Source organism: Lagenorhynchus albirostris, chromosome 7, assembly GCF_949774975.1.
Source record: "Lagenorhynchus albirostris chromosome 7, mLagAlb1.1, whole genome shotgun sequence".
In the NCBI taxonomy this organism is placed as follows: domain Eukaryota; kingdom Metazoa; phylum Chordata; class Mammalia; order Artiodactyla; family Delphinidae; genus Lagenorhynchus; species Lagenorhynchus albirostris.
The window spans coordinates 26,012,050-26,035,266 of NC_083101.1; the positions used below are offsets into that span (position 1 = coordinate 26,012,050).

A 23,217-nucleotide genomic window follows, 5' to 3' on the forward strand; every position below is an offset into this window, starting at 1 on the left:
TCACCATTTTTCTCTCCTTGAAATCTTTTTGAAATAATCTAGTTTTGTTTTGTTTTTTAAATAAGAGCTCTGGAAAACCAGGAAGGTGATGTGATAGTTATATAAAAGTGTTCCCAGTGAAACAGGCACATTGGTACTCAGGTCCTTGTGTAGTTCTCCTCTCATATTGAAGCAGGACTTTAGCCAATAGAATACCAAGAGTGGTACTGGACCATTTTGTATCTAAGCCTTTAAAAGTCCTGGCAGCTTCCTCTTTTACACTTGCAGGGAAGGAAAGAAAAACTTTTTTTCTGTATCCAACTTAGGTCATTGACTGGGGCCCTGCCAATTAAACTGCCTAAAGACAGAGAGAAGAACAAAAGAATTTTATTAACACTTGCATTATGTGTCTGCTCAGTGATGAGTTGCTCAAAGGAGTGGCTAGAACTTGGGCTTGTATGGGATCTTAGCAAAGAACAATAAATTTGTAGAGAAGTGACAGGACAAAGGGAGATAGTTTTAGGCTTCCAAGGGTGACAAACTGTGGGAAGGTAAATATGTGGGGGAAGCTAATGGAGTGAGGTTGGTTTCTGCAGGTCCATATCGGTGTTGACTTTCCATCTTTTTCATGGCCATAAAACTTCCCTGGGAGAGGGAGTTATGGCAGCTCTCATTTCTCAGAAGTTTCTGCTTTTTGTCAGGTAAGGGAAGCTCCTGGAAGGTGTCTTTCTGAACTTGTTGATTCTCATTTGCCTCTAGCTCAAAATAACCCTTATGCCAATGGCATATTTCAGGGTGGCATATTCTGGCCCCTACCCACTCTTGGAAGCTCGCCACCATGTATGAAGTCCAACAACCATGCTATAGAGAGAGGCCATGTAGAAAGACCTTGGAGGATGAGATACCCCTGAGGATGGAGAGAATGGCCATTTGGAGAAGCACCAAGGGGCCAGATGTGTGAGATCATCTCGGATGTCCCCATGCAGCTTAGCCGTCTGAGTGTAACTGCGCGAGAGACCTAAAATGACACCAGGAGAACTGCTCAGCTGAACCCAGTCAACACATAACGTCATGAGAGATCTTAATAAGTTAATGTTTTAAGCCATGAAATTTTGGGTTGATTGATACTTGGCTATCATTCTAGAAGCTATAAAGCATCTGGAAGTGGACTGACAGTAAACAAACAAACGCAGGTAGAACTTCCTGTATGTGTTCCACGCTCAGAGCAGAGGCAATGCTATCAGGAGCCAGCCCTGAGATGCAAAGAATTGGGTGGGGTTGTGAACTTAAGGACCTTCACTTTGCTAGGCGTGCTGGCTAAGGGAGGGGTGTGCCACAGCCAGCTCCTGGATTGGGCAGTAAGGGGTTTGGTGGCTGCAGTGACCCTTCAGGTTGCCATGGTAAATTGAGCATGTCATGACAAGTCCAGCATATCACCACCGCAGTAACCTCCTGCAATATCTCTAATATCCAAGACAGAAGCTGGCATGTTTGGCAATTTTTTAATGGTGCAGGGAGGGCATCAAAGCAAAGAATTTAGAGAACTCCATTTATCTTACTTGAGAGAGTTTCCAAACTGTCTCTAGGGAGGTGTGTAGCTGAAAATATTCCAAGAGCAAAGGTCAAGGCTTACTGAGATTGATCTCACCAAATGAAGCAGGATGTGAAAACAAACAAAAAACAACAGGAGAGATCATTTAGCCAGTGTAATAATAACAGCTATCACTTAAGTACCATTTACTATGTGCTAAAGACCACTGCCCCAGTTCACTCACAACCTCATAAAAAACGGTGACAAAGAGGATGGCAGCAGTCTGATCCCAGGGTTTTCACTATTAACCACTGGTCCATATAAACAGAATGTGATAAAAGTGACCATTTCAAATCAGTGGGAGAAGAATGGATGTTTCAATAATAGTAAGCTTGTACTGCAGAAATTAGGCCAGTTACAGAAAGGAGTCAGTGCTCCAGCTAACTTCATTCACAAAAAAGAGCAGAATTAAAATGAAGACAAAAATAAACCATGTGCTATGTTAATATCTCTAAGTAATAGAGCATGCTTACAAATTGATAAGAAAACGTCTAATAGGAAATTTGCCAAATGATATGGACAGGCAATAAACAAATATAAAACACAAGTGGTCAATATACACATTAAAAAAAATTACATTTCAACTCAACACAAGAGAAAAGAACACTTGTCCTTTAGATTGGGTTGTTTGTTTTTTTGATATTGAGCTGCATGAGCTGTTTGTATATTCTGATTAATCCCTTGTCGGTCACTTCATTTGCAAATATTTTCTCCCATTCTGTGGACTGTCTTTTCGTTTTGTTTATAGTTTCCTTGCTGTGCAAAAGCTTTTAAGTTTAATTAGGTGCCATTTATTTGTATTTATTTTCATTACTCTAGGAGATGGATCCAAAAAATATTTCTGTGATTTCTGTCAAAGAGTGTTCTGCCTATGTTTTCCTCTAAGAGCTTTATAGTATTCAGTCTTCCATTTAGGTCTTTAATCCATTTTGAGTTTATTTTTGTGTATGGTGTTAGGGAATGTTCTAATTTCATTCTTTTACGTGTAGCTGTCCAGTTTTCCCAGCACCATTTATTGAAGAGACTGTCTTTTCTCCGTTGTATATATCCTTGCCTCCTTTGTCATAGATTAGTTGACCATAGGTGCGTGGGTTTATCTCTGGGCTTTCTGTCCTGTTCCATTGATCTATATTTCTGTTTTTGTGCCAGTACCATACTGTTTTGATTACTGTAACTTTGTAGTATCGTCTGAAGTCAGAGAGCCTGATTCCCACATCTCCATTTTTCTTTCTCAGGACAGAATTTTTTGAAATAAAATATCAGTACTCACTATTAGCAAAGATGAAAAGAGGTGGCCATTTTCTTACACTGTTTATAGACAAATGAATTGCAATATTCCTGGAAAGTTAAATGGCAATATGTAAAAACATCTTTAAGATTTTTATAATTTTTCATATAATAACTCTACTTCTAGATATTAGTCCTAAGGAAATATCAGAAATATGAACTCCCTTTTATAAACAAGATTTATATATCCTCATTAATTACAATAGTAAAAAACTAGAAGGTGGAAATAGCCCAACTGTTGATCACTTAGAAGAATGATTCAACAAATTACAATGTATACATTTGATGGAATTGCTTAATTATTGTAAATCATGATTTTGAAGCATATTTACTAACACAATAAAGTGCCACTTATTCATTTATTTGTCCATTCTGCCAATATGTATTGAATAACTAACACGTGTCAGGCACTGTTATAGATGCTGTGTTTTCATGATGAACAGAACTCCCTTCTGGAACAACTGCTGTTCTGGAACATACATTCAGTGAGGACAGAAAATAAAAAAGCAAACGTATTATGTCAGGTGGCAATAAATGCCAAGAAGAAAAATAAAATCAGAGCAGAGGAGGGTTAATACTGTTAAAATATGATAGAATGATACAGTGTTAGGAACTGTTTATGTATTATAATCCTGGTTTTGTAAATAAATAAACAACCACCATTACCACCACCATGATAAATATATGTACATAAAAACAGAACAATGACTTGAAGAAAAAAAGAATCAGAACATTCACAATGGTTAGCCCAGGGTAGTAAAATAAGTTGTGGTTTTCATTTTTTTTAATTTTATTTTTAAAAAATATTTTTTAATTTTTAAAAATATTTTATTTATTTTTGGCTGCGTTGGGTCTTAATTGCTGCGTGCAGGCTTTCTCTAGTTGTGGTGAGCAGGGGCTACTCTTTGTTGCAGTGTGCAGGCTTCTCATTGCAATGGCTTCTCTTGTGGAGCACAGGCTCTAGGCGTGCAGGCTTCAGTAGCTGCAGCACGCGGTCTCAGTAATTGCAGCACGCGGGCCCTAGAGCACATGGGCTTCAGTAGTTGTGGTATGTGGGCTCAGTAGTTGTGGTGTGCAGGCTCTAGAGTGTGCAGGCTTTAGTAGTTGTGGCATGTGGTCTCAGTAGTTGCAGTGTGCAGGCTCTAGGGCACATGGGCTTCAGTAGTTGTGGCACGTGGGCTCAGTAGTTGTGGCTCGCGAGCTCTAGAGCGCAGGCTCCGTGGTTGTGGTGCACGGGCTTAGTTGCTCTGTGGCATGTGGGATCTTCCCGGACCAGGAATTGAACCCAGGTCCCCTGCATTGGCAGGCAGACTCTCAACCACTGCACCACCAGGGAAGTCCCACTTGTGGTTTTTAAATATGTTTTCATTTTTCCAAAATGTCAATAAAGAACTTTTATTTAGTATTAGAAAAGTAAACCACAACACAAATTATTTAAATATTTGCTGAGTTACGTTTAAAATGGAAATATTATATTTACATGTTTATTGTTAAGCTTACTGGCTTAGAAGAACACAACACTTGCTAAAACCCATAGAATGTACAACACAGAGTGAACCCTAATTTGTGCCGTGGACTTTGGGTGATAGCGGTATGTCAGTGCAGTTTCATTGCTCATAAAGAGCATACCTTGTGGCACAGAATGTCCGCAATGCGAGAGGTTGGGTGTGTGAGAGGACAGGGAATACATGGGAGCTCTCTGTGCTTTCCACTCAGTTTTGCTGTGAACCTACAACTACTCTAAAAAAATTAAGTCTATTAATTTAAAAAAAAGAACACAGCAACCGTAATGATGTCAGGCATAGGATTTCTTTAAGGAAGGAATTTTGTAAATACCCTTTATCTTGGTAAATTTGGCATAAATTTGGCACGTATCTGTCCTTCAGTCCAAGAAGTACAGTTTTTCAGTATCATGTGAAACGTTTACCACATTTATAAGGGTATTTATATTTATTTAAATACCAGGTCCGTCAGATTGAGGTACAAAACCAATTTATTACTGAATAAGAAAGTTCTGGTCACATGGGCTGGAATACACGTATTGCTATAAGCAACATATTTTCTTTGTGAAGGAATGGAAAAAGGCTATATTATCAGAAGATGGGCTGGAGAGCCTGAAATTAGAGGAATTAGGAACTAGTTTTATGATTTGATTATCTAAAGTGTTTCTCAAAGTATAAGTCCATTGACTACCTCCATCAGTCTCCCCAAGGATGTTCACTAAAATGGAAATTCTTCGACACTAACCTAGATTTACTGTATCAAAATCTCCAGGTATGGACCCAGAGTCTGCACTTTTAACAAACATCCAAGGTGATATTTATGTGCATGGAAGTTTGGGAACCAGCAGTACTTGGTTCCAGTGTAACCAGGAAAAAGGGTAGTGGTGCCCCTTTTCTACAATATGGGAGACTTTGCCAATAGGAAATTAACAGGTCAAGGGTGTTGGTAAGACTGACTTTTCACTAAATCTACTGGTAGAGTACTGCTAATTTCAAACTCTGAGACTGCTTTTCTCTGATTCCCTGATGTTCTTAACTTCATTTGATCGCTGTCAAGTCATGGGAGAAAATCATTCTTTTTTCACTTCATATCACTGCCCAGATTTATTATATACTTTTTATATATTTTTATAGAAGTGTAATTGCATACAGTGACAGTGACAATTTGATGAGTTTTGACAACTGCAGATATCTGTGTAACCAGTACTCCAGCTGAGTATGCCATCATCCTAGGAGGTTCACTACGGTCTCTTCCATTCTATTCCTGCCCCTATCTATCCTGGCAATCACTATCATGATTTCTCTCCCCACAGATCAGTTTTGCCTGTTCTATAATTTCATAAAATGATGTATTAACTATGGGCTAACTCCATAATTTTTATAAGACAGTGACACTCATTTTTCCAAGTTCTTTTAAGAGAAACCACTCTAGACAACCCTTGGAAAACTCCAACACATTTCATTTTGTGTTGGTAAAGGTAGAATACCTTACTAGAAGTATAAACAGTATGCCACTGAGGACTTTAGAAACTATTCTTCTGTAATTAGTTAGCTAGTTTTAAGCCTTGAACTAGACATATTTCAACTAAAAGCACTCTGATAATAGAAGAGTATGCAGATGATCCAAATGGAATCAATTCTTCTGATCCGAAACAGTGATACCCCCAATCTCCTGTAAGAATTTGGAGATCAACTTGCTAACATGCTATTGGTAATACTTAGGAAGAAGGAAGAATGTGTGGAGATAGGCAAATGAATGCCACTTGATCCATAGACTGTGGACCACCAAGTTTGATCCTGTATTAGCTTTCAAAAGGGATCAGTAACATCTTCCCCAACCTTGGATTTCAACATATTCTTATCCACTTTTGTCTTTGGAGGCCCACACTTGCAGTCTTTTTCAGACCCTAAAAGAGAAATTTGAGAAATAGTGCATCCTTTCTACCATCTATTATCATAATTCCCTTGTACCTGTAACACATCCTCTGGTCCTTGCCAGTTTTGCATGCTTTGATTCCTCCAGGATTTTAACATTCCTGCTACTATTTGTATGGTTCTCTGTCACTCTGATCACTTGCCTCCATCTTTTTGAGTGTTCATTCTATATTCTAGTTTAAAGAGCTCTGTGCCATCTCTCTAATTTCTTTAAGAATATCCGCACCTCTTTTCTCTTCTTTGGAATTGCCCAAAGTCATGCTTCTGAGCACTTCCTGGTACTGTCTTCTTTTGGAAACTTGTGGAATTATGCCTATTTTAAAAGATATTTTGAAGTCTAGCTTCCTTAAGTCCTCTGTACGCATTTTATCCAGCTCATCCTTGTCTTCCCTTGAAGACGACATGGCCACATTCTCCCGGGGTCTCATCCCTTCCACTCTAACAAATGGCTTCTTCCCATTGGTTGGAATCAGTCAGAGCATAGTTATTTTTATTCTTTCCTCTACCTTCTAGGATGTGAAGGCAAGTGAAAAAAACTCTGCTTTTATCTGAATGAGATATCCAGAATGTTATCCCCAGCGTGTGTGCTCTGCCAATTTTGTGGCTTTCCCCCATGTGGCTCAGCTCAGTTTCCATAAAAACATCACTTCTGTTCCTCTCTCCTTTCATCTTCATCCAAGTGTTCAGGGATTCCTCTGAATCTATTGTTATTACAGCCTACAGTGCTGTTCCATCTCCTCTCAACGGGTCTTTTGTGCACAGCACACCCTCTATCACTATGTTCCCATGGACCTGTTCCATCCTGCCAACTCTCTTGGTATCTATGAGGTCTTGTTTGTCACCCTGTGCTGTAATCTCAAGGTTACTATGTTCTGTGCATGATATCAGGACATCTGCTGTCTAGTTTGTTTCTGATGTCCTTCCCAATAGTTTTCTCATGGAATCACTTGGCACCTCCCTCACCGTTGAAATTCTTCCCAGGCCTTCCTTCATGTCATCCATGGAAACCTATTTCAGTTTTATGTAGGTGTTTTTTTCTCCTTTCCCATCTGTTTTCCATTTACAGCCCTTTTGGCCAGATGAGTTGGTCTCTGACTAAACACATTCTTTTCACTCTTTGAAAAATGTTCTCCATTCTTAGTCAAATATCCTTCATTCCTACATTTGAAGCTGTGGCCCTGAAATGAAAATTTGCACCAAGTGTGTATCTGGCCATTCATTTTTTTAAAAAAATTATTTGTTATTTATTTTTGGCTGCATTGGGTCTTTGTTGCCGCGCGCAGGCTTTCTCTAGTTGCGGCGAGCGGGGGCTACTCTTCGTTGCGGTGCGCAGGCTTCTCATTGCAGTGGCTTCTCTTGTTGCGGAGCACGGGCTCTAGGCATGTGGACTTCAGTAGTTGTGACACATGGGCTCAGTAGTTGTGGCTTACAGGCACTAGAGCACAGGCTCAGTAGTTGTGGCACACAGACTTAGTTACTCCGCGGCATGTGGGATCTTCCCAGACCAGGGCTCAAACCCGTGTCCCCTGCACTGGCAGGCGGATTCTTAACCACTGCCCCACCAAGGAAGTGCCCTGGCCATTCATTTTTCATGTCACATTTTCGTTCTCCACATTTGTGCCCTAAGTCTTCTATGTTCCAAATTTCACAGCATCTTGAGATGCTTCCATCTCTATTTTGACGGCTTTTCATTTCCCTGTAACTTGGCAGTTGTTAGTTTGACCAGCCTCAGCAGGCTCTGCCGTATGCCAGATTCGTATTCCGCGAGATAACTCCTCTTCCTGCATGACTTAATTGTGTCAATTCAGAGATATTACCATATCCCTCGCTCGGAGTCCCCAAATTCCAGCATATGACTTTTCCTCTGTAGCTTTACCATTCGTGTGTCTTTCTCCTCTGTGGGAAAGGAATATCAAAGGTGGTGTAGCATAGTAGAAAGGAGGCTTGCTCTACTACTTATTACTGGGCAGCTAAAGAGGAGAAATAACTGGGAATTCCCTGGAGGTCCAGTGGTTAGGACTCCATGCTTCCACTGCAGGGGGCACAGTTTTGATCCCTGGTCGGGGAACTAGCATCCTGCATGCTGCACAGCACGGCCAAAAAAAACCAACAAATAACTAAAATAAGTGAACTTTCCAAGCCTCAGCTTCTTTATCCTTCAAGTAGTGATAGAATAATAACATGACTAGGTTATTATGATGATTTAATAAGATACTATATATGAGACCACTTTGTACGCTGAAAGGAACACAAATACAGGTCTTAAGAATAATCATTGGGTAATTCAACCTGCAGAGCACATGCAGCAGCCATGAGAGGTTGCTCAATATTTGCTCCAACCCTGTATTAAGTCAAATATTGAGTGCCTCCTAGAAGCCAGATTCTCTAAAGAGAAACAGAGGCAGGCACACAAAACTCGGTGGTCGAGTTCTTAGCCAGGAAGAAACTGAATTTAGGAGTACGTCCTTTCCCCAGAGGATTAACATGGGCATTGTGGTAGCCTATGCGCTGCTCACAAACGTCTGTGCCATGCTTTGTTCTTCGGATTTTAACACCATCCTGCACAAGTGTTCCTGAGCATCCCAGAGGCCATCCCAGTGGTGTGCAAGAATCTGCTTATTTTCTAGAACTCCAGGCAGTTTGGACCTCTAGCTCATGCATCCACCCTAACTTCATCTGGGAACTGGCCACAGTACCCCTTCTCCACCGTAACCATGATGGGATGGCATGGCTCTCTAGTTAGTTTATTGGACAACTGTAAGAACAGCTAACCATGATTATAGCACCTACAAGTCTCATGTTTTGAATACCTACCATGTGTCACATAGTCTGCTAGGCTCTCAATATACACCACTGTTTTTCAACCATTTTTTAAAAAATTATTGTCCCCCTAAGGAGCCTTTTTAGACATGTTTTTCTTAATATCCCCTCCATGAAATTTTAATACCAAAGACTTACTCTATTTGTTTAGGCACTATATGTATGTCAGTATTATCTGTGCTTTATATGTAAAAAGAGAGATTTTTTTCACCCTCTCCCCTGAGAACAAGTTTTCACCCCCTTGGGGATGATGTTACCTCCCATAGAGAATGCATTTTTTTAATATATATAATAGGTATATATGTGTATATATATGTATTTATTTTTCCCCTTCCTGTAATCATTCCCCAAATAATTTCTAAACTGTTTGCTCAATCTCTGAAACTGTTGCACAACTATTGACCCCAGGGAAAGAAAGCTTGATGTGGAGGTAACAGAAAACACTCCATTTGAGGTAAGGCTGCATTTTCCACGTAGAGCCCAGGCCCCTGGTCAAGCCTGCACAGACTCTAGCTTGATGCAATCCTGTGGTCTCTCTCGACACACACTCATTTCTTTGTGACCTCCTCCCCCAGGATCTTGAATGGGATGCTGGACATTGCTCATGAGAAACCCGAGGAAGATACTAAAAAGACAGCCACAGTTTTCCTCATGCCTGCCGCCAAGTTTCTTGAGGGCCCAGCTGTTGGGGTAAGATTTTGTAGAATTTTTATTTATTTTCATTATATTTTAGAATTTATATATAATTATATATGAGTTATATATAATTATATGTATAAATTCTAAAATTATATATATGTATAAAAACCTCTGAGAGGGCTTCCCTGGTGGCGCAGTGGTTGAGAGTCCGCCTGCCGATGCAGGGGTCACGGGTTCGTTCCCCGGTCCGGGAGGATCCCACATGCCGCGGAGTGGCTGGGCCCATGAGCCATGGCCGCTGAGCCTGCGGGTCCGGAGCCTGTGCTCTGCAACGGGAGAGGCCACAACAGTGAGAGGCCTGCGCACTGCAAAAAAAAAAAAAAAAAAAATCCTCCGAGATTTCAGATACTGTCTTAGTTTTCTGTAGTGTCAAAGGGCTAGAAAATGTGGAAATGGGGGAAGGTAGTAGTGGAAGGATGGATGGGTGAAAGAGAGAAGGAGAGAGAGGAGAGGAGAGGAGAGGAGGGAAGACTAGAGGGCTGGGGGTGGGAGGAAAGAGAAGGAAAAGGGGAATGAGGGAAAATGTACTGGAAAGAGCAAGGGCCTTGGAATCAGACAACTAGCTTGTTACTTTGTGACCTTGGGAAAGTTACTTTAACACTCTAGGTCATTGATACTTGCTTTCTAAGATCTGTTTTCCTATGTACAACATCTGGCATATACAAGGTGCTCAACTGTGTAAGCATTATTATTCCACATACATGTATAGGTAATAAAAGGAATTAGAATCAAATAAATTTGCCAGTCAAGTTTTCTCATCTTAGAAAAGGCTTATGCATACCAGTACAAATGGGTACAGCCACAAGGCATTCTGTGACCTCAGGAGCAAAGGCTGATGGAAGAGGAGCCTTTGTGAGTTTCTGAGGGACCCAGTAAATAGCACTTCTTTTCCCCATTCAGTTTTTAAACCAGTGAGAAATAAGACAAAGGAGTTAGCAGATGGAGGCCAATATATGGCCCTCATTATGATCAATGCTACTTTACAGAGCATAGCTTCTATCTTTGAGCAAGTGGGCTTCTTAATACCAAACTCCAGAGTTTGACCAACTTGCTCATCAGCCTCAGGCAATACCAGAATATGGCAGACTTCCCCATGTGGAGAGAGAGGCCCCCTGTGGGTGGCTTCTAAGAAAAGGAACAGAAGCAGGAGCTAGGCCATGCATGATTTCTTTCTCCTTCTAAACTCACCAACCAGGAAAGTCAGTTCACCTTCCGCAGGGAAGGAATGTGTCAGGAAGCAGAAGAGGCCAGGTGTGGTATGCTAATGATGTCCCTCCACTTGGACAGGATTAATTGGGGGTGGTGAGGGTAGGGGTGGGAGTATGAGCTTCCCACCCTCCAACCAGCTCTCAAAGTCAGTAATGGGGTGTTTGCAGAACTGGGAGAATTAATGAGACTCTACAACTGGCCCTGGAGTGGGAGGAAGGGACACTGTAGTGTGCTTCAAAATGTTTAACAATTAGCTCTCTAGAAAAAAAAACTATGTCCATTTATAAATTTTACTGATGTAAAGGGTATGCAGCACACCATTTATAAATAATAATAAAATATACAATGCTCTTTATTTTTTTTTAATTTATTTTTTTTTTTTGTGGTACACAGGCCTCTCACTGTTGTCGCCTCTCCCGTTGTGGAGCACAGGCTCCAGACACGCAGGCTCAGCGGCCATAGCTCACGGGCCCAGCCGCTCCACGGCATGTGGGATCTTCCCAGACCGGGGCACGAACCCGTGTCCTCTGCATCGGCAGGCGGACTCTCAGCCACTGCACCACCAGGGAAGCCCCAATGCTTTTTATTTTAAATTCCATATAGCCAGTTGATTCACACTAAATGTCTTCATTGATTTTTTGCTGAACTCTTGTATCCATAGCCAACCTCTGGTTGCAATTCAACTATGATTTGACAAGTGGAGTAATTTCCACCACCCAGATACCAATAGATATAAATAACTCACGAGCATAGAAAATAGTAAAATTTAGTAAGATTATTAAGAAGGGATGAGTTTTGAGTATTTATGGCCTTTGTTTTTAATGTAAGTTAATTTTAAGTTTATGCAATTTTATTTTATTTATTTATTTATTTTTTTGCTGTACACGGGTCTCTCACTGTTGTGGCCTCTCCCATTGCGGAGCACAGGCTCCGGACGGGCAGGCTCAGCGGCCAATTTTAATAATGAGTGTTTAACAGTACAACTTGTAGAAAGCCTAAAAATGTATCAGTTGGCACACCACCGAGGAACGTCCCACAGTTCTAATTATGTTTTTTACAGGTGTGGCAAATTACAGTTTAATCCCCACTTAAGGAGATATTTGGGTAGCCACCTGGCATGAGGGGTGGGCTGGCTGCGGGGATCTCCAAGCAGGAAGAATGGCATCCACCAGGGGGCAGTGTGCTTCCAGGTGGTCCCTCATAGAGGGAGCCAGACCTCAGCCTGCAGTTACTAAAGGAAGAAGGATAAGGGTCACATCTGGGGGCAGAAGGCTGAGACTCAGGGCTTCTTTCTGGGTATTGACCAGGGGAGCAGTCAGGAAAGCAAAACAGAAGTCCTGAGGTGCCATGGGAGAAGGAGTGAGGGGAGAAGCCTCCTGCTGCCTGTACCCATCTGGCAACAGGGCAGCAAGGCCCATTCCAGACCCCACTCTCTGGGGGGGGTGGAGACTCACCCAGGACAGAGGATGAACTTGGGCTCAGGAGTGTGAGTGGGACAGAACTTAAATTACCCCAAATGGGGCTCAGGGCCTGTAGTTGAGAGGGCCAGGGAGGAGAGACCAATACTAGAAGCGAAGCAGAATTTTCTAGTCAGTTAAACAATTTGGAGCCTTGGAGGACTCAAGCAGGATCACAAAAATCCAGTTTCCAGACTGTTCTCTTTCCTGCACACAGGGTCTGTGGTTGAGTTTTTAAGCAGGATCAAGTTACAAAGCGCCACACACCTATCCACAGGGGTTCTGATATGGTAAGTACTTTATATGTGATTTTTCCTTTTTCCATTTTGTATGCTTGTGGTCACTTTCTGGAAAGCCCATTTCAGGCTTAACTGCATCTTTCAGGAGCTTGGAAGTTCAATGTCTTGGTGACTTAGTTTTTCCTACATAAGATAAATCCTGCCACCTTAACAAAGCAAAAGCAAAATTGGTACCTGGAAAAATTGCATTTTCTTATCAGTTTGGGCAGAATTGTCCCTAAAATGTTATAGACTATTCAAATCATTTATATAAAATAAGTTTTTGTTTGTTTCTCTACACTCACCTGTTAGGAGATTCCGTTTGCTTACTTGTTTTGTTTATGAAAGTTTAGCTTCGTATTGAAACTTGAAGGCCAAGCATTTCAAAAGAGTTGTGCTTGTCTCTTTGCTTGTTTCAGGCATAAATTGCTCCCAGGCCACAGGATAAAAGTCACTTCATAACTGGTGTATGGGCCTTAGGTCAATAGAAGATCGCCAAATTTAGTTTGAGACAATATGTGACTTCATCTTAGATTGCTATTTTTAACAGTTTATGAACACAGTGGTTTACTAGCAAAAATGAGAAAACGGCAAAATTTTGGTGATTAACGTCTATCATAAATTAGTGTTGCAGGAGAAGGGGGAGCGAGAGAATGGTCATGTCCCAAGTCTCGGGCGAGTTCCTGGGACAGCCCACCAAGTGAGGGTCCTTGGTCTCTCATAGGAAAGAATTCAAGAGCGAGCGAAAGTAAAGTGAAAGCAGGTTTATTAGAGACAGACATATTCCACAGGCATAATGCCGGCTGTATCAGAAAGTGAGAGTGGCCCCGGGGTATGGAGTTGTTAGTTTTTATGGGCTGGGTAATTTCATATGCTAAGGAGTGGGGGGAATATTCTAACTATTTTGGAGAAGGGGTGGGGACTTCAGAAATCGGGCTACCGCCCACTTTTTGGCCTTTTATGGTCAGCCTCAGAGCTGCCATGGTGCCTGTGGGGGTGTCATTTAGCTGATGTGTTACAATGAGCAGATGCTCAGGCTCAAGGTCTCCTGGAGGTTGACTCTTCTGCCATCTTGGGCCTGGTCGGTTTTTACCAGTCTTTGTCGTATCCCGTTTTTCTCAATGGCTGTGTCATTCTTTTAACGGTTGTGCCTGCCCCCATTCGTTCCTGTCTCATTCGTTCAAGTTGTTAAATAATTTATTACAAAAAGTGTTTAAAGATTATCATGTTTCATACAGAATGAGAAAAAAGATAGCTAAAATTAATAAACAGTCACAGAGTGTATACTGTTTTCAAACTTAAACATGTTTTTACAGTGCATAATTTTAAACATGTGCAGATGTAGAGAGTGTAATGAACCCTCAAATTTTGTTAACTTGTTTCATCCATAGCCTTCCACCCCATCAGCATAGCATTTCATCTCTAAACATAGAACTTAAAAAAATATACCACTATTACATTTAAAAAATTGTTATAAAAAAACCCATAGTATCTTTCAATAACTGGTCACTGTTCAGATTTCCTCAGTTGTATGCCCACGTATGCATGCTTAGACTTACAAGGACAATACAATACACTGCAATTGGTTAATATTTCTCCTAATTAAGTTTCTTTTAATCTATAAGTTCTTCCATCTATTTTTTAGCACTTTATTTATTAAAGATAACATTTTTCTTTTACTTAATATATCACAAACATTTCCCCATTATTCTTCAAGGCTTCATAATATTCCACTGTGTGGATGTTCCAGAGTTTATTTCCACAATCCTCTATTGTTGGATAATTAATTGTTTCCAATATTTTTTGTATATTCAATCTACTGCACTCAACACCCTAACATACATTTTTGAAGAACTGCTTGATTGTTTCTTTAAGAAAAATTTCTAGTCGAAAGAATCAAACTCTCTCCCATTGCTTTTCCCGGTGGCTTGCTTTACTTCTAAAGTAAAAGTATGGACCTGCTGTTGAATTTGATATAAATCTATACTTTCCAAAAATTGAGGTTTCCTGCAATAAATTTTGAAATCATTTCTTACTGTACTGGTAAGGCTCAGGATTATGTAAACAGGGTCTCTCATTACAGAAAGGTCAGGGAGAGATTTATGGCAAGATGACTACACAGGTGTTCACAGTCAAAGAGCAGGTTAAACTGGAAGGTGTCATATGTCCTCAATGACCCGTCCCTCTGGCTTGATGAGTCACTTTAGTTTGAATTGAAAATGTCACTCTGTTTTACATGATTGATGAAAAACCCGGAGCATGTAAATAGAATGCCTTGGAAAATGTGTTCATTCCTTCTTTGATGGCTGTGCTGAAACTGTAAGGTTACAAGAAAGTCTAGTTTCCAGGAAGGAATGTGAGCAGTTGTTATTGCCACAGGCTAAGATTCCGCAACTTCCTTTGAAAGCTCTCAGGAATTCAGTGTGGGGTTGGATGAATGAAAAGGGGGTGGGGGTAAAGATAAAACCAGATCAGCCATGAATCAATAACTATTGAAGTAGGTGGGGGGTACCTGGTGATTCATTCTGCCGTTTTCCCTCATTTGGGATATGTATGAAAGTGCATGTCTATAATAAAAATTTAGAAAGTTTCTCAGAGTAATATGGCCAATACGTGGCTATGTGCTCCTGCTTGGTTCTTTGGGGCTCCAAGTACAGCCCTTGCAGCAAGCTTGAATGAATAAGAGTTCACGATAAATATTGTAATGGAATGTTTTTAAAGTAATAGCAGTCCTTGGAGAGATTTCAAACTATATTCCATGCAAGTGTGTGCCACCATTCACTTTTATTTCATGAAATAAATGAATCATACAGGAATATTTTACAAGGGAAATTATCATAGCCCCTTGCCAATGATGCTGGAAGATACTGTCTTATACCCTTTGTTAAGGAGACCACTCTTGAAAAGAAACAAAACAAAACAAAACTTCACAATCAGGAAATTCTCCCTTCTGTATAATCTGGTTTATAAATACCTATGGTGTACCAAATTGGGATTCGTGAGATAATACTGATTTTTTTAAACTTCTTTAGAAAGTCAGGGATTCCAGAGGCCCTCATACACAGTGGGATATCACCAAGAGTAGCTGTAGGAAATCAGGTGTCTAACATTTTAATTATAGAATTAATTCCAAGTCCTGGTGGAGTAAATTTTGGACATAAAGACTGCTTGCATTAGTTACACGGATATTTGACCTAAAAGATGCCTTCTCATAGTAGGCTAAGGACTAAGTGCTGAAAATGCCAAGTCAAATCACTTAACCAACGTCAGTGGTGATTCTCTGACATACAGAGAAGAGGGAAATTTTGATTTATGAGTCAGAAACCACTAGCAAGCAGCAGATGGTTGATTTTTTGTGTCCCCACACCCTGACAATGAAACTAGAAAGCTATAACCCTTAATGGGCATAACTTAGATCTTGGTTATAAAAGACCTCATTTCATAAAATAATAAAGATTTTATCCCTTCAAGGGATTCCACATTTTATGCATGAGGAAACAAAGGATGAACGAAGCTTATAAACTCAAGGTTAGATTGAAATCATGGTCGGTTCTGATTTGATTCCATTAAGTGACAAAACCTAAAATTCACCGTGGTGACTTGTTTCAGGAAATAAGAGAACATCTTATATTCTCTGTGAAAAAAATGCATTCTATTCTATCTGCTCTCAACAACTGTTGTTTCTCACTAATACCAAAGTACACAATATCATTTCCATTTAGAATGTATCTAGAACTAAGTTACAATATGGTGGTGAACAGAAGCCAGCTTGTATCAGCTCTGGCTACACATCTCTTCTGTAACATCACGTGAGTGACCTGAAATCAGACATGGAGGGAGTATTTCCACCACAGACATAGGCAAACACTTCAACCAGGAATTTTTTTTTTTTTTTAATTTGGAAAGCCAGTTTGCCAGTATACCACTTGTTAAACTATAGATGCTTAGTAGTCAAGGCTTTAATATTTATAGTTTCAACCTATTTCCAGGTGACCATGAAGGCACATTACATTCTGCTAGGGCCCTGATCACGTCCAGAATCCTAAATATGGTTCTGCATGACCTGCCCCTTGCCTGCTTCTTAAGCTGCGTCTTATGCCACCCTTTTACTTGCTCCCAGCTCTTCAGACCCACAGACACGCTTTCATTCCTTTGAAAACTCCTTGCTCCTTCCCAGCACTTGGCCTTTCTACAGTGTTCTCTGTGCCCCAACCCACTTGCTCCTAGTCAACACTTTCAAGTCCTTCGGCTCATAGCTGAACTTCTGCATTCCCTGACTCCAAGTCTAGGCCAGGTACCAGAGTTGAAAGCTTTCCTTGTGCTCTAAACCTTAGTTTTGTAAAACAAGCTGCGGTTTGAAACTCTATCTATAATTGTTTGATTCAGGGTCACCTCCTTCACTGGACAGTGACTCCTATGGGAATTGGGTCTGTGTCTGTTTTTCCATTATGAGATTTCCCTACTAACTAGTAGGCATAGGGTCTTTTAAATATATATGCTTAAAAAATAGTCCAAAGATTCAAAAAAATTTAGAGAATAACATAATAAACACCTGTGTACTCATCAATGAGCTTTAACAAATCTCAACATTTTGCCAGAATTGTTTCACATTTTTTTTAAAGAACAAAAACATTGGTATTCTAATTAAAACCTTTGTGAATTCCTCTCAATCCCATAGCCCTCCTTTCCACTCTGGAGAAAACCCTTATCATGAAGATGATAAGAACGAGCCATAATCTGCATGGAAAGAACCCATCTACACGCATATTTAGACAAGACAGTACTCATCTTTGCTGGTATATATGGTGGCTGGAAGTGAGCAAAGGCCCTTACTAATGGGCATTTATGGATAGCATGGTCCTCAGAAGAACTGATGCCCTATTTGGTTCAGGATTTCCCAGTATGTAGTTTGAGTCAATCATTTTATACTGTCCTTTAAAACTCTTATAATTTCTTTAAAGCTGTCTGAGTTCTGACATTAGCTTGATTTTTAGACACTTTAAGCTTCATTAACACAAGGTGGAAAGAGGGAGTGTTGAGTAGTGAAGAGCATGGGCAGCAGAGGCGAAGTCTTTATGAGCTGTGTGATCAGAGCAGTGAGATCCCTGAGCATCATCGTGGGCCTCACTGGAAACTGGCTAGAAATGCACATTCCCGCCTCCCACCCCAGACCCACTGAATCGGAAACTCAAGGGCGGGGTGGGGAGTGGGGGCAGCAGTCTGTTTTAACAAGCCCTCCAGGTGATTCTGTTACACTGATATAGGGCAAGGAATTTAAGCCCTCTAAGCCTCACTTTACTTACCTTTATTTTGCAATAGAAATAATAATAATATTGATGACACAAAACCTTTGTGAGGATTAAATATTAGTTAACACTTATTGAGCACTTCTTCTGGTATCAGGCACTATTCTTAGCACTTCCCATATTTTATCTCATTTAATCCTTAAATTAACTTCATCACAAATAAAAAGAGATTAGAAAAGTAACTGGCACCTAGCAAGCACTCAATAATTGTTAGTATCATACTATTATTGTTACCTTTTTGAGTTGTAAAGATTAAATGAGATGATGTAAGTGCTGAGCACATCTGATATATAACATGTGCTTAAAGGGTGTTAACTATTTGCATATAAAAGCATTTGTCTGAGTACACATTATTTACAGGGGTCTTTATAGGAAGTGGAATATAGTCTAAAAAGATAATTGACAGGGAATCTCCCAATGGGAATGAAGACCATAATAGACAAAATGTTATAAATCACATTTCAGCATTTCTTTTTCTCATTTGCCATAAGTCAAGGAAGCCAAAGACAGCTCTTTGAACTAATTGGGAGAGCCAAGAGGGTAATTAACTGCTCTCTAATTAAGCTGGTAATAGCCGCCCTCTATCGGAGAGATTAAAAGCCAGAGAATCACTGCCAGCGAGGACTTTGGAAGACAGGCCACTCTCCTCTCTCCGTGATGACAGCCTTGAAGTTCTCACCCTACAAAATAGCTCAAAGAGAGACTTGGCTCTGTCTGCTGGGGTCCAAGGAAAAAAGGAAAGTGCAGCTGGATGGAGAACAGTTAAAAGTTTGTCAGGAAGTGTTCACTTGTATTTGGGCATTTGCATTTGTTTTAAAATCTTGCTCTGAAGTGTGCCTTCTAAAATTAAAAAGTCACTAGTAATTGCTTTGCAGTTTTATATAAATTGCTATCTATTGGAAAAGGACCAGTGTGCTCTACCTCGTCTGCTGTGAATGGGAAGCCGAGCAATGGAAGCCTTTCCTATTTGCTCTCTCTTCCCCAGCTGAACTGACCACTCCTCCTTGTGTGCCCAAAACATCATTGGCTTCTCCTCTGTTGGCACCTGGTACGCATGGAAGTGCTTGTCTTTTTCTTGGTCTAGACCGGTACTGTCCAGCTACATTTGTGATTTTAAGTTTTCTTAAGCAGTAGACCCTTGACCACAGGGGGTTAATCTGTGTATAACTTATAGTCGGCCCTCCCTTTTCAAGGTTCCTTGGCATCTGTGGATTCAACCAACCACAGACCATGTAATACTGTTTTACTTACTACTGAAAAAGATCTGTGTATACATGGACCCACCCAGTTCGAACCTGCGTTGTTCAAGGCTCAACTGTAGACACTTTAAAAAAGTAAAAAGGAACAGGTAGAATTAGTTTTAATAATATATTTTTTGAAGCCAATGTATCCTGAATATTATCAATTTGCTATGTATTTAATACATGAATATTAATAGATATTTCACAGGTTTTTGGGGGTATTAGTTCTTTGAAATCCAGTGTGCATGCTTCATTTACAGCATACCACAATTTGGATTAGCCATGTTTGAGTGCTACATAGCCACATGTGGCAGGGGCTCCTGTGTTGGACAGTGGGGGTAGAGGACAAGCAACTGAAAGGCAATATCTAATCTATCGTGTACCCACGGTGCTTCGGGCAGTGCATGAGACATAGTTGCTGTTCCATAAGTGAGCGTGGGAGGCAGAATTCGAAGGCCACCCCCGGTGACCCTTGCCTTTGTATCATCCGTTCCTCTTTGAGTGTGCGCGGAGCATATGAAAATGATGAGACATCAGTCTAGTGGTTAGGGTATGTTATACGGCAAAAGGGAAACTCTCTTGGATGGGCCTGCTCTAATCAGGCGAGTCTGTTAGGAGCAGAGTTTTCTCCAACTGGTAGCAAAGGAAAACATTGGAGAGAAACATTCCTGCTGGCCTGGAAGAATACGTACAGCTATGTAGTGAACTGCCAGTGGAAAGGAGCAGCCTCTGGAAGCTGAGACAGATCCCCAGACAACAAACTAGCAAGAAAACAGGGACCTCAGTCCTGCAGCCACAAAGGAATGAATTCTACCAAACACTAGTGAGCTTGTAAGAGGACTCTGAGCCCCAGATGAGGACTGCAGCTGACTTTTGATTTTAGCCCTGTGAGACCCTGAGCAGAGAACCTACCCAGGCAGTGCCCTGATTTCAGCCCCACAGAACTGTGAACTAAGACAGAAGTGGTGTTTTAAGCCCCCAAGTTTGTTGTAATTTGTTGCACAGCAATAGAAAACTAATACAGTAAATAAATGTCATAATTCAGCCATCATCGTCCAGTTGGGGACAATGTGTCTAAACCTTAGGCATAGTCCCTAAGAGGAAATAGTGACTTCTGAACATTAGATTTGAAAATCAAACCAGTGTGGTTATGGCAGCATATTTATCCTAACCATGCCAGGGCATCAGGAGTGCGACATTTGAGTTATTCTCTCTTTCCCAGTGCCGTTCGTATTAGAGGGAGGAGCTAACGGAGAGGCAAAAAAAGACAAAGCCTTTGGAAACAAGTTCGATAGACTCATCCTGTAAAGGAGTAATTATTGATTAAGCAGAGACAGATACGAGAAAAAATGATAATAATAATCATAGCTCACATCTGCTGGGTTTATACTCTATGCCAGGCGTGTCACCCTTTGTTTCACTATATCTTCACCACAGCCCCAGAGGCAGAAAGTGTTACTAACTTCATCATTTTATGGATGTGGAAACTAAGCATAGAGGTAGGAGGAGATTTAGCTGCATAATCAGGCAATAAATGTGATTAGAAAGGAAGCAGAAGAAAGGGTATTCTTGGATGAAGCACTCTTCAGAACAGATTAGCCTGACTTCCAGATGCAGCTCTTTCTCTGGGATGGCAGAGAGCTTTATTTCTTCTCTGTTAACCGTCTCTTTTTATGCCCCTTTCTTCAAACAAGATGCATTTCCCAAGTGGTCCTTGATTTCTGCATTCAGTCTTTCTACTTTCTCCTTTGGAGACATCATTGAATCCTATGACTCCCAAAATTACCTCTGGTCCTAACTCTGAAAGGCACATCATGGACCATGCTGTTCTTCTGAGCTCCAACCCTCCAGTCACGTTACCTGGATGTCTCACTAACCTCTCAAGTTCAGCTTGTTCAACAAAGTAGAGTTCATCATTCTGGTCTGAAAACCAGCTCTCCTCTCCAGTACTCCAACCCTGCCAATAATTCCATGATCACTGACCAGTCCACAAGGCTCCAAACCCCGAAGACTGTTCAACTGCTCTCATCTCCATTCCCTTTAGTCAATCAACTGCTAAAAGTATCTTTCCAGAATGTTTACTCAGCCATTCGTTCTTCAGCCTCCTGAACCATTTAGTCCACTGACCTCCTTTACTTCCTTCCTTATCCGGCCTTGGTTCCATGCTGCATCAATTCAGTCACTCTTACCAGAGCCCAAATCCCCTTGCTGCTCTATTTTTCATCATTTCTCTTTGACATAACGTGATCCCAACCATCTTGTTTCTCTTCAACTGGGAGGCTGAGCAGTAGTGAAAAAATTGCACAGAGGGAAGATAAAAGTAGAATAGAATCCTCTGTTCCAGTTTCACTGAGGCCCGAAGACCAAGGATGCCAAATACTATCATATTCCAACGCAAATCATTCGGCCCACCTATACATGACTTGTGAAGAAAGTGGGTGGAAACAGGTTTTATGAGTTTTATCTTTCACTTACCTTGAGCTGTGAGTTCTTCCTATGTGACACTCCCTCCCTCCCCATACCTTAGCCATGTGGGAGCTTCACAGGCATCTTTGACAGGTATGTTTTGAAGCTTGGGGGGACACAGACAGGCATTAGATTCATGCCTAGGGAAGAAAGTCTTTTTTTTTTTTTTTTCGGTACGTGGGCCTCTCACTGTTGTGGCCTCTCCCATTGCGGAGCACAGGCTCCGGACGCGCAGGCTCAGCGGCCGTGGCTAATGGGCCCAGCCGCTCCGCGGCATGTGGGATCTTCCCGGACCGGGGCACGAACCCGTGTCTCCTGCATCGGCAGGCAGACTCTCAACCACTGCGCAACCAGGGAAGCCCAGGAAGAAAGTCTTTAATGAGGGGCTGACTGAAATGAACTGTGTCAGTACAGCCGAGGGCTGCATTTAGGAAATAACCACATTCTGGTCTATGCCAGGCCAAAGCTGTATTTTTCCAGGGACCAAATGTGAAACCCACAGAAGGAATGTGAGTCTGGGTTGTTTAAAAGGAATTCTGACCCAAAGGACTTCCTGCAGTCAATGAGATGTCCTCAGCAAAAAGGGGTTGTAGGTTCTACTAGGTAGACAAGCAGAGAGGGATTGTAGGTGGCTGGTTAGAGGAGAGGCACTGCCTGAGGCAAAGGAATTCCAATTGGAAGGGTCCAGCAGGCGGGTTTCTGGGAGGCCACAGATACTCGAATGAGAGAAAAAATGCCAGCTTAAAACAGCAGCCAGAACCAGAGGGAAGCTACACCAACTTATATTTGTGTCAGTCAGATAAGGCCTTCCTTCCGCTTACCTTCCTGCTGTCTCTGCTCCCATCTTGGAAGACCTTTTGGTAGCCAAATGGTGGGAGATCGGAGAGTGGTCGGGAGGAGTAGCACTAATGGGGAAATAGAGGTGAAACCTCATTCCCCACGGCAGGCCCTTTGTTCTAAAGCATATCCAAGCTTGCAGTGAAGTTTGGAGTTTTGTTGCAATAGTTCTTGGCATATTAATTTATAAACTGAAGCTGTGATTTGGGGATGAAGTGACCAGAGGACATTTTATTATCTGAGATGATCAGAGAGTTAGAAGATCTTCCTAATATTTCATCTGAAAGGTAAGGAAGAGCTGGCTCAAAAAAGAGAATTCAAATGGGCTGTTGGGGGTGAAGAATAAAATTGTGTTCTCTTTGCACCCTAGGAATCCATCTTGCTCAGTGAGATCATTCAATTATATCATTGAAATAATCTCAATCCAAAGCTAGGTCGAGACCTTCAAGCCATGGCAATATAGCATTTTCTCTGGTGGACACACCCTCCTATTCTCTGCAAAGTTACCTTGAGCCTCTCGACCTTCCTTGCTCCCTGAGCTTCACACTGCCCCCTTACTCTCAGATGACTTGCTTCAGTCTTTGCAGAAAGAGCAGAATTCATCAGAAGG

The 23,217-nt window shown here is 41.3% G+C and overlaps 1 protein-coding gene across 1 annotated transcript in view; it reads left to right on the top strand.

Annotated features, from left to right (window-relative positions):
- Positions 1 to 639: 639 nt before the first annotated feature.
- The window catches only part of LOC132522598 (large ribosomal subunit protein uL23-like), a 46,492-nt gene continuing 23,914 nt past the window's right edge, over positions 640 to 23,217 (top strand). The window contains exons 1-2 of the mRNA XM_060153187.1: positions 640 to 680; positions 9,690 to 9,804. Coding sequence (XP_060009170.1) covers positions 640 to 680; positions 9,690 to 9,804 — 156 coding nt within the window. The remainder of the gene's footprint in view (positions 681 to 9,689; positions 9,805 to 23,217) is intronic.